The sequence below is a fragment of the Chelmon rostratus genome, chromosome 20 (genome assembly GCF_017976325.1).
Source record: "Chelmon rostratus isolate fCheRos1 chromosome 20, fCheRos1.pri, whole genome shotgun sequence".
Taxonomy (NCBI): Eukaryota; Metazoa; Chordata; class Actinopteri; order Chaetodontiformes; family Chaetodontidae; genus Chelmon; species Chelmon rostratus.
In genome coordinates, this window is record NC_055677.1 from 22,051,232 (window position 1) to 22,063,315 (window position 12,084).

At 43.6% G+C, this 12,084-nt stretch overlaps 1 protein-coding gene across 3 annotated transcripts in view; it reads right to left on the minus strand.

The window, feature by feature from the left end:
* Positions 1-12,084, minus strand: part of LOC121624247 (retinal-specific phospholipid-transporting ATPase ABCA4-like) — a 35,889-nt gene that overhangs the window by 14,545 nt on the left and 9,260 nt on the right. For all 3 annotated transcript variants that reach the window (XM_041961894.1, XM_041961893.1, XM_041961895.1), the window contains exons 9-21: positions 10,586-10,820; positions 9,223-9,362; positions 7,455-7,571; positions 6,520-6,717; positions 4,005-4,210; positions 3,737-3,913; positions 3,425-3,647; positions 2,140-2,361; positions 1,686-1,890; positions 1,500-1,577; positions 1,166-1,363; positions 419-596; positions 133-264 (exon numbers count right to left, since the gene is read on the minus strand). In XM_041961894.1, coding sequence (XP_041817828.1) covers positions 133-264; positions 419-596; positions 1,166-1,363; positions 1,500-1,577; positions 1,686-1,890; positions 2,140-2,361; positions 3,425-3,647; positions 3,737-3,913; positions 4,005-4,210; positions 6,520-6,717; positions 7,455-7,571; positions 9,223-9,362; positions 10,586-10,820 — 2,309 coding nt within the window. The remainder of the gene's footprint in view (positions 1-132; positions 265-418; positions 597-1,165; positions 1,364-1,499; positions 1,578-1,685; positions 1,891-2,139; positions 2,362-3,424; positions 3,648-3,736; positions 3,914-4,004; positions 4,211-6,519; positions 6,718-7,454; positions 7,572-9,222; positions 9,363-10,585; positions 10,821-12,084) is intronic.

Sequence of the window (12,084 nt, forward strand, 5' to 3'; positions counted from 1 at the left end):
CAATGTAATTTTTGTTTGCCTTTTATTACACTAAATGGTGACTGTTATTGAGGTAAAACATAAAATGCAGTTGAACAAAACTATTCATTTGTGATCAAGACTTGAATTCTAAATGTGTGGAGAGTTACATACTGCTGAAATAGGATGTTGTGCTGAGGACACATTCCGAGAGACAGGCGGATGGTGTCCATGTCTGTGCGGATGTCTTTGCCGTAGATGGTGGCTGTCCCGGAGGTGGGGGGGAACATACCGGTCAAGATGGACCTGGGACAAAGAGGCCGAGAAAGAAACAAGACGTCACCCGGCTACACACTGACGCTGCAAAAGTCAACTGCAGGGAATTTTTGACTAATTTCTACTGGAGTGTATCACTGATGTGTGTGAGCATGCTTGCATGCACAGCATCCTTGTAGCATACATGGTGGTGGTCTTCCCTGCCCCATTGTGGCCCAGAAAGGCAGTAATCTGGCTCTCATAAAAGCTGATGCTAAGGCCGTCCACAGCTGGTCTGATGCTACTGCCGAACACCTTGACCAGGTCCTGGATACAAACACCCTTCACCAGGTCAGCTGGCTCTGCTTCAAAGAATGGCTGACCTGAATAGAGCATAGACAAACACATGCTGTATATGTTACTAATTTGTCTGCACCAGAAGTGAAAAGTAAATATCTAAACTGCTAAATACATTTTAATAAACAACCAAATTCTAAAAAGTCATTATTGTATCTATCAGTGCTCAGAAAGTAACAAAAGCCTTATTTTATTTTGCAAACGTGCACAAAGAGGCAACACACATGTGAGATCAGGGGACTGGAATGCCATACGGTGTAAAGAAAACAGCATCCATCACTTATTAACTAAGACTGAAACTGAAAAGCTCACGGTGTGTGTGTTCACATATGTCAGCAAGTGCAAACACACACAAGGACACTGAGTTTCCACACAAAGAATGCGACTGGCAGAGAGGGAAAGTGACAGCAAACAGAAAAATGGTCTCTGATAATCAAATGAAGCTGTAATGTGCAAGAAGAAAATCCTGATAGAGCTGTGTGGTATTCATTATACCCTGTGGTAGAATATAATGTGCAGCTCCTGTATTAGCTCTTTAACAAATTGCACCTCTCTGTGTTAGAAACCTTCTTTATACCCTCACAAACTATTATACCATCTTTCTCCTGGTTCTCCTCCGCCTCAGTCTGGTTCTCCTTCTCCAGCCTCTCACGTTCATCCTGGTGTTCACACGAGGCCATCTTCTCCAGGGTCTTGGGTTTCTTCTGGTCTTTCCCTTGGTCTTGGTTTTCATCCTCTTGTTTCTCCCCCTGCTCTTTGTTTGCCAGGTTGTCAAAGCCTTTTTTATCCAATTCTGATTATTAAAAAAAAAAGACATTGGTATATTACGACAATGGACAATAAACTGAGACGTACGTTTGAGCATAAACCCAAAAGCTTTTTGTTATGCACAGTAAGTGAATGGGGAAAATGGTTTGTAATAAGCTTACCTGAAGCTGGGGCCACACTGTTGAGCCAGTAACAAGGCAGGAAGGGGAAGTAAAATGGTCGACCGATTCCATATTGTCCTGTGAAGAAAAAAAAAACTCTCTCCATATATAAATATAATACATGAGCTATAGTAAAAATGTAAAGAAATCAAACTAGTGCATGGTTTTACAGCAAAATGCACTGACCAGGGAAGACATTGTCCAGGTACCAGGCCAGCACAGCATAGAGTATGGTGTCCAGACCCATCATGCAGATGGAGGTGAGAAAGGAGAACTCGTCCCCCTCCAGAGGGCTGGTCTGGATGTTGTCCCACTGCAGACCCAGGCCCTGTTCTTCGTACCGTGACAGGTACTCCGTCCCAAAACCAAAAGCCACCTGGGACAGCAGACTCTGAGGGAAGAGGCAACGATAACATTGTCTTTGTTGGACATTTAAGGCCCATCCTTCAGCTGTCAGTCGTGTAAAATTCAGCATTTTAACAGATCTATTAAGTGTGTAATACAAATAAGTGGGAAGAGTCAAGTATCAGGTGCAGGCTGTGCTGTGGCTGAAATCGAATAACTACTGTCTGTATGGTAGCATGTTGTCATTTGAAGCATGCTAACTCATTAGAGGGAGGTGCTGAGATGTGAAACCCACCACCAGGATCTTCATGTCCTTGGTGATGCGGTCTTGCCAGGCGAAGCAGAAGATGTGCGGGAGGTAAAGGGTGAAGTAAACGATGCCGCAGCAGGCTGCCGCCAGGTTGGCCTGGTTGAAGAAGACGCTGAGGAGGAAGCACTGCATAATGGTGGCCGTAGTGAAGGTGAGCAAAAAGAGGAAGAGGATGATGGGGTTGCTGTAGTTCAGTACCCTTCCCCCCTGTAGGCCGGAGACAGAGATAAATACACAGGGTGGTGATTTCATGACTGAATCTGCATAGAAATGCAAAACTTTCTGCTGTGCATGGTGGAAACATGGTGACTGATGTAGGGAACCAAATAAAAAAGTTTTTATAGAAACGCTTGATTTAATGGCTTTGGAGCAGTGGATAGACCTGTTAGGTTGTGATACATGATACTTATGTATCATGCTTAAAATTAAAATTAAATAAGAATGATCTAGTGTCTAGTGTCCTTTGCATTATAATGTGAATGAAAGAAATTTCCCCACAGCCTATTTGAAATATGCAGATACGTCAGTATATAACACAGAATTCAAATGTAATGTATAATATATAAGGTATAATAAATCTCACACTGGTGACATCGAATATAGACATTATTTGGGTTATCTTGGTGTAAAACATGGCTTTACACATTTCATCCACTAGAGGTCAGAACAGCCCATTTTACTGTAATGCGTTATCAGAGCCACTGGATGTTCACAAGAGGAGACTTATTGAGTTTTCCAAGATACAACAGTTAAACATTACCCAGCCCATTCCTGCAAAGGTGATCATGTAATTCCCATGATGTCATGGTATTCACACTTCTTTCATTATTGATTTATATGTGTGTAACCTGTGAGTCACTATTACCAATTAATTATTTCAAGGAAAAAGATCTGGAAATTATTCACAGTAAAACTGGGTGATTACATAAGTCAACATCATCACAGCTGCACTGAAGGAATCATTAAAAAGATTGAGTGGATTTATTCTGATTTCTGGCAAAATCTGGATTCTTGTATGAAACTTAGTAAAAATAGCAGCTGAAGTGAAAAATCAAGGTAATCACAAATGTGCTGGAACAAAGAAGAAGAAAACCTTTACACTCTCTAGGAACTTCATTCATATACAGTATCTGTGCACTGCATCTGTATTCCACCCACTGTGAAACCAGGCCAAACAGTCTTCTGCCCAAACATAAAGTGCTTATATGAGATAAATTAGATGGCAGAGGGATGAGGACCTTTACAAGCTTTTTGGTAAATCCTCCCTCACCATGATGATGGCAGTGAGGAGAGCAGTGCTGGTGCCCATCATGATGAAGCTGTCAATAAACCAGGTGGACCAGATGACGCCGTTAGTGACCCCCATGGCCTTCAGGGTCTCCTTCAGGCGGAGTTCCTTCTCCAGGACAATGCTCTTGACTATCATGGACACAGAGTAGACCCAGGCCAGTACCATGAAGATGGGGAAGCAGCGATTCAACGTCAGCATGAAGCTGGACAGAGAAGGGGAGGGAGGAATAAGAGCTGTTAAGTGTGACTGAACTTTGTTCGAAGTTACTAAATTATCCTGCTTTCCACTCACAGATCATCCACATAACAAGGGTAGGGCATCTGCTGCAGGTAAACACCCAGCGGCCACTCCTTTCCTGTGTGCGTCTTGATGATCCCATGCTCTATTATGTCCTGGAGGTAGGCAAAGCCGCCCCAAACATAGCGGAGGTCATCCATAGGATCCGCTCTGGGGCCGGGGTCCCAATACCTGAGCAGCACACACATATGTAGTTTATCAGTTCATCAAGTTCATCATCATTACACTGAACTCATCATTTCCACTCCACTTTGATCCTCACCTGTCTTTGACCTTATTGGTGCGCTCCACTGCATCAATATCCATACGGATCTTGAACTTAACATGAGGCGGGACGTTGGTGGTCCAAGGGTACATATTTACAAAGACAAGGCCTGCCCAGAACTTGCTGTCCTCCAACAGGTCCAAGGCCCGATGAGTGACAGTGTCCTCATCAGGCAGAGCCACAAACTTGTCCAGGATCACACACTGGGTGAGAGAGAACGAAGAAGAGAGAGAGACAGCCATGAATGGACGGGTGTTAATACAGCTTTACAGGGGAACCAGGGTAATCTGCTTCCTATTAGCTCACTGCAGCATTACTTGACTTGACTTGAGCATTACATTCTTAAGATTTACATACACCGCACCGTTGATTGTAGCCATAAAAGTAAGCAATCCATCAATACAAAACACTTTTAAAAAATGTGACCTTGGCAAGTCTGGCAAGTTTTGTTGACTTGCTCAGTTTTTGTTGATTTGGTCCTGTGTCTGACTTCCTGCTGGCTCGATCTGCTCTGTATAGATTGACTAGGTGTTCAAAAAGAGACAAAGCACACATTCTCCGCGGAGCAGAGTGGAGAGCTTCTTCTGGGATGCTTCTGAAACACACTGCAGTGCTTCTGGTGGAAACACAAGCATTGCCTGGAATGGCCATGATCAGCTCCTGCCACTCTATCGAAGGCAGAAGCTGTGCCAGGGGGAATTTGCAGGTAAACCATACGTCTGTGAGGCTGTACTTATGCACAGCAGCACTCTGAGCTAAATGCTAACAGCAGCATGCTAACACATTGATGTTAAGCAGGTATTAATGTGTTAGGACATTTCCTCCTACTTAGTACAAAAAACAGCTGAGGCTGATGAGAATGCAGCTATTTGCATGCATTTGTTTTGCAGCTATTTCAACCAAAACATGAATGGACACATTTCAAATTTGAACTGATGATGGCGCAAAGAGGAAAAAAATCAGGGGACAATTCATCCTGAGCATAAATGTGTTGCCAAAACATTTACCTGAAAGACATAAAAGAGTGAGAGAATCAAGGGTCATTGGTGATTCATAAATAAATGGTGGAATTGTCATAATGGGTTCATCCCCTGGGGACCATGATGTCTGTGCAAAATTCAAAGCAAATCCCTCCAATAGTTGTTGAGATATTTCAGTCTGGACAGAAATGGTGGACTGACAGAAAAACATTGCCTTCCTTTGAGCTGCGCCACCAGCACGGCTAAAAAGATGAGAAGGTCACAGGTGGCAGTATTGGCTGGAGTAACTGTGATCCTCATCCATCCATCAACATTTGCAGTAACACCTCAGCCACGGTTGTCTCTTCCGTGCAAAGCATGTTGGATTTAGCCATTCACTGTAGGCTAATGCAAATGGGGAGGGCCTCGATCCAAAAGGAAACACTGTTCATGACAGAACAACAATTTACCATTGAGATCCCGTGCACAGATACCCCACGAAACCAACACATACACACAATCTGCAGTGCAAACATACACATGCATCCAAAATACACACATATAGTGAATGCATTTACACACAAACAATGTACACTAAACATGTCCACCTAATGATTCAGCTCTCAAAGACCGTCCCTTAATTTACATTCACCTACAAACAGCAGCCCCACTGTGTGGTTTTATTCGAATGCATGCCACCAACGTGCAGCCAACCGGCCATCAAGCCCACGGTCATTGTTGGTGCTTTGTAAAGGATGGAGGATGGAGTGACAGCTGTATCTAATCGGCCTCAATCGTTCCCACTCTCCCTGTCACACTCAAGTGCTGTAAGCTTCAACTTGGACAAAAACAAAGAGCACCAACCATCCACCCAGCCATGCCCCCAGGTGCCCCCCGTGTCACCCCCCAGCGCGATAGGGCTCTCATTCCGATTAGGCTCCGCAGGGAAAGGCGTGATTTGAACTTTGTTTCAAATGCATTGGTCCACTAAATGTGGAGGGCCCTCACAAGAGAAGGTTTGTGGTGTTGTTTTGTTTTTTTCCACTCTGTCAGCAGCAAACAAAAGACACTCGACAGCTTGTTTGTTGCTCTGGCTCTCGCCCACCTGGGTAGATTGCCATGTCTCTTGAGGGAGGGGGGGGGGGGCAAATTGCAGAGCCCAAAGACAGCTTATATAAATGCTCGCATCACATCAAGAATGGTATTGAGCAAACGGTGGGTAGGCAACCAGGGAGGCGAAATCAACAAGTGTCAAGACCTGTGCTTAATTGGATTATTTCATGAATAGGCCTGTCCTCGAGCTGGACCTCTCAGGTGAAGTGAAAAGTGGAAAAACAGTCCACATTCCTGCTGTTGAGTCCGATGGGAGATAAAAGTCAGCGAAAACAATCCTGACACCTTATTTTCATCTGGAAATGTGGAGCCCCCCTTTGACTCGTCAGTAAAATTCCACACGCTGATGTCTCAAAATCCAGTCAGTGGTATTTGAGAGGCAGGTGATTTTGCGGAGGAAATGCTGAAAGGATAAATGTGTTTTAGCGACGCCCACTCACATCGCCATACTGGTTGAGCATCCGAATGACCCGGTCAGTGAGGTTGAAGACGTCTCGCCAGTCGAAATCAGGCATGTCGGCTGGACGATCCTCCGGAGGGCCGTTGTGCAGGAAATTAAGGATGTGTTTGGAGGAGAACGGCGCCTCCTCTAGACTCCTGTCAATGAAATCCATCACCGATGGATTGCGGATGGTGTCCTGAAAAAAAAGGAAATAGGGGAATAAGCTTTATTTATCCTGTTTGGGTTTTTTTTTTTTTTTTCATTAAAGAGCAAGGCCTTTTCCTCTGAGGAAGATGTTGCTAAGACACTAGTGGGGGAAAAAATCAACAAACACAAACTGATGGCAAATGTGACATAATGAGGAAGATTAGAATGGAAGAGGTAAGCAAACAAGGACAAAAACTGAACTAGATGGTGTTCGTGGAGAGAGAATAAGAGGTAAAGAGAAGGGAAGGGAGGACAGATGGAGAAGGGAAAGAGATGGCATATTTTGGTAAGATAAGCTTCTACAGTGAAGCAGGAAACTTTGTGAACTCCCGAGACCTCAGCGAAAAAAAAAATCAGTGAGGAAAAGATGAGGATAAAATAACAACAACATCATTAATCACCTCATTCAAACGGGACAATTGTTTGGTGTTGGATGTCAGCTGAATGGTAACACATAGGTAAGTCCTGATCATATCTGCTGTACTCAGTGCAGGAGGGCTGGGAAGTGAATTTAACTTTAAACCACAGCTGAAGCTAAGTCAGCTGTTAGTTTGAGGCAATTTAAATGCAGTGATCTTGCTGGCAGTGTTGCATCTTGTTCATTGTTTTGACCAATTTTTGGTTGCATTTTCATGCAGTTTTTACCACGAACACATGATTTGATTAATTTGCTTATGGAGTACTGGTCTACAATTCTGTTTAGACTCAGTCACACTGTTGTCCTACCCGGATCATCTTGACTTGGACTCCGTCTTGAAAAAAAGCCCAGATCTGAGGTGCCACTTCCTCCCAGGCCTTCCCCATCGTCCTCAGTCTCTCCAGCTCCTCAAATGTAGTGTTTGCCTACAGGAAATATGGAGGCGTGCATGTGTGTGTGTGTGCGTGTATGTTTATGTGGCAAGATCGGCATTCAAGATTAGGAGGGGAGGAAATTATTATCAAAAATAAACATGCAGACACAACTATTCTCACAAATGCCTGCATCCAGGTGCACAACATTCAGAAATATAGGAACACATGCAAATGGAAATACTTTGCACACATGTGTAGAAGAAACTAGCGTGGGCTCAACTTCAAATGCACACATGCGAACACGTGTACATGTGTACACAACATTCAGAAGCTCAAATGCACACGTTGTCACAGTTCTCCTAATCTCCTGCTACATACCATTCCCACATTAAACTCTCTGTGAAAACAGGCTTTGCAAAGACAACACACACATTCTCACACAAAGAATTCCCGCGGGCCTGTTCAGATAACCAGCAACTGTGCAACAAATGCACTCTGTGCCAAATCGTCAAATATTTACTGCACGCTTATCGTCGAAACCCTGGATGTGTGTGGGTACAGTGCTTTGTGTGGCAAATACCGAAGGCTGGCTATTTCAGAGTTCACTCATGTGCAGTGGGGGATGAAAGCGCTCAAGAGTACACCCAATTAAACGCCTTCCTCTTGTGTGTGTCTGATTTTGGGTGACAATGGGGACAATGGAGCCGGGGTGACAATGGAGGCCGTTGGTGACAACTGGCCGAATGCATTCAGCCTGCCCAGTGAATCCCAGTCAGGTTCCCACAAGCGAGCGCTTCCTCATTCCCCGAGGCAGTTCAAATCAGCAGGCGAAAGCAGGAGGAGCGCTGGGGGGTTCCTCAAGGTGATTTCTTCAAGGGGGGAGTTGAGGGATCATGCAGCTCGATAAGATGTGGGGTATTTTGTGCATAACTTAGCAAATACCTGCATATGTCGCAACAAAGTTAGCAAAAAAAAGACACCATCGCTTATATGCTGCCTATAGGCAATGCTTGACCCCTGCTGTCTGTTAGGCCGAGAAGTACAGCTGCAGTCACATAAAATGTGACAGCATATGTTTGAATGCACAGTGCTTCTCTTGGAGTTTCATACAAAATAAACTGTTATTAACATTAACAAAGAGCCAGCTGAGGCCATGTTTTTGGTCTTGTAAAGTAATAGATTAACCCCTTTAGTCATTACTTCTTAGTGCAGTTAAGATCCCAATCTGAGGGAAGAGGAAAACAAAGAGGGCATTAAAGGTCAGGAAAGAGGAAACCCGAGTGCGTGTGCCTGCGTGTCTCTTTGTGTGCGATCACACGTCTTTAAGGACAGACTCTTGCTGCTTACATAACACTGAAAAGCCATGGCGCCAGTGGACTGTGTGGCAGTCACCACAGCCGATCAGCTTGTGTTCTCCCATTGCGACCAAGCCATCCATGACCGCTGCTCCCCTGAAGGGCTTTGACCAACGCGTATCTACATCTAGATACAAAGGGCTGAACATGACATGAGGAAAGTTGATCCCCTTTTGAGGGAAAATGCATTGTTCGCTGGAGTAGGCCTGCTTGCTCCAAAGGAAATCAAAGATATGGATGTCATGCAGCCTGTCCAATAGAAGCTTTACAGCACACGATTGAATTAACCCACGGTGCTAGACCACGCTTTTGATGAGCACATTCACGAAGTGGCCAGTGCTGCTTACATTTCGTATGATCTGCCTGACAGCCGGCGAGTCAGGGGCGTAGAGGATCCGTCCCATCAGCATGGGTTTGACAGAGTTCCACACAATCCTGGTGGCAGGGTTGGACTCCAGTTCCTTCATCAGATCATTGCAGAAAGGAGCTGCACGGAAACGTTTTGTGTTATATACGTGACACGTTCTATTGAAAGAGAATATGGAAAATGGATAAATTGTTTGAGTGCTCATCCAAATCCAAATATACCATGCACCACATTTGGCAGGGTGAAGATTAGGTGAAATTTGTAGTTGAAAAGGAGAATAAATATTTTCATGGCAATATTTTTTGTCCTTCTTTGTTGCAATATAGATTCGATTAGATTATATAGAAAGACTTTTTTTTACATATTTTTTCATTTAGTCCTTTGTATAAAATGTACACATATATAGTCAGCTTTTATTTTGTGTTTTGTATTTCTCTACTCTGTTGCTATTTTTTCCTACTGCTATTGTCTGCTGCCTGTAATGCCCGAGTTTCCCCAGATGATGATTAATAAAGTCTTATCTTATCTTATCTCACGTTATCTTATCTTATCTTATCTTATATAGAATGTTATGGGTGATGGATCCTGTTACAACAGCCATCTATCTTAAAAAAACAAAGGAATTCAGAAAAGAGAGGGGAAAAGGCTCCTATATGACAGATTTTAGGAGGGATCCAAAATGTATACGAGCAACAACAGAACTTGGCCTCACAGTCATTCTACTAGATTTAGACTAGATTTCTACTAGATCTACTACATTCCGTCAGCCATAGTTATCCGTTGTTATGTTAAGACAAATTACGCTGCAGCTATACGATCAATTTTTTCAACTGTCTTTTGGCTATAAATAAATGGATGAGCTATCATTTCTTAAAGGCAAATGAGGACAAAACTGGAATCCTACTAGTCTGCTGTAAAACAGAAATGCTATTTAATAATCTTAATTTAAGAAATGAACTCCCTGGATTAAATCTGAGGTTATGGATCTTGGTGTTGTCCTAGATTCAGAACTAAGCTTGACTGAGCCTTGACTGAGAGAGCTCATTCAGAACTCTGTAACTCAGCCTTTTACCAGAGCCAAGAGCAGAGAGCACATTAGTCCAGTTTTAGCTGCTCTGCTGGCTTCCTGTAACATTCAGAATTGATTTTAAGGTCCTCCTCCTTGTATACAAAGCCCTTAATGGACTAGGACCAAGCTACATTGCTAACTCCCTTCGTCACCATTTGCCTTCTGTGATCACCTCTTTGCTGATTTTCTGGAGGTTCCCAGCGACAGGCGAAAGAAAAGCAGGGAGGCATTTTATTATTGTCTGTCATGTGATCCTAATATATGGTCTACTCACTGGTGCTGTTGTCGTATGTGCCTTGGCTCTGCGCCCTTCCACCGCTGATGCCCAGGAAGGCTTTGTAGTTGTTGTCCTCGTACCAGTTAAAGGAGGTGACTCGGGAGAAAGCGCCCTCGGTATAGCCACACACCAGGCTGGAGGCAGCGGCCATCACCTGCCTGAAGGACAGATTCTTCTGGAAGAGAGGAGTTAGGACCTGGAGAAGCTCTTTGGAGCTATTCCTCTGATGCAACTGTGGAGAGACGAGAAGGGAAAACAGAGCGTGGGAGCTTTTAGATGAAACATAATACTTTATATAACAGTAAAATATATGTGAAGTAGTAATATGAGTAAATCACTACAGACAACAAGCAACTGCATGGAAAAAGTGGAGACATGGTCTTGTACTTTGACATTCATTAACTACAGAACAATGCTTTGTACCTGGTTGCAGTATCTGATTGCACCAGTGCAGTGTTGTAAAATGAGCTCCAGCTGTGGTTGGCGCCTTTGGCTGGTCTCTGAACAAATTTATATTTGCATGACCAGATGATCACCAGATGAAGGAACCAGGTGTAGAGGAATGTCCATATGTGCAAGGTGCTATGTCATTTCCACAATATTTATGAAATTTAGAAAAATACAGTGAGCACATGCCCGCAGGAAGACTGGAGGATGAAGAGTTTGTTTGCGTTTCACTACACCTCACTTAACTGACAATTGCATTGTCACAAAGATAAAAACAAAGCTGTTTCTCGTGAAAAGATGACATTTTGGGGAAACACGTGTTTGTTTTCTTTCTTTGTTTGGTCACACAGTTTACTTTTCCGAAGAATCTCTGGAAGCTTTTTGAAATCTTCCACCTCTGATGTAAAAGGCGACGAATGACTCATCTATCGTAGATACAGGGACAAGCGTCTTGCCAACAGGATGTCAGACTGTAGGCTACACTACATATCCCATGGAAACATCCACAACAAACAGAGCAGCATTTCCACACGCCCACACACACTGAAGGTTTAAAATACAGGTACGCCACAAATTACATGGACACGGTTGCACAAATGCAAAATCTTACCCCAGACAGTAATAACACACAGTAAGTCAGAATAGACACTGAAGCGTATCCATTGCACACAACTCATCCAGTAAGTCAAGCTAATACCGACTGATGCAAGTAATGAGACACTTGGCACAAGTGAAAACATGGTTACACTGATGACAGTAATCCAAGCAAAAGAATAACAATATGTGTGGACTTAATGCCAGTGAGAGAAAGACATCCACACACAAAGAGATCATTCAGTCACCACTGGTGTTTAACCTTCCTCACGTCAAGAGGCTTCACCTGTTCTGCAGCCTCACTGTTTTTTTCCACTGGGATGGTCCCATAATGATGATGTATCTGTTTTTGAGGCTAAAGAGGCCTGTTCTGGATTTAGCCTTCCTCATACGCACTAAATGATATCCCCCCACTGTCTGTGTTTGCGTAAAAACCCAGGCAAGAGGAAGCAACT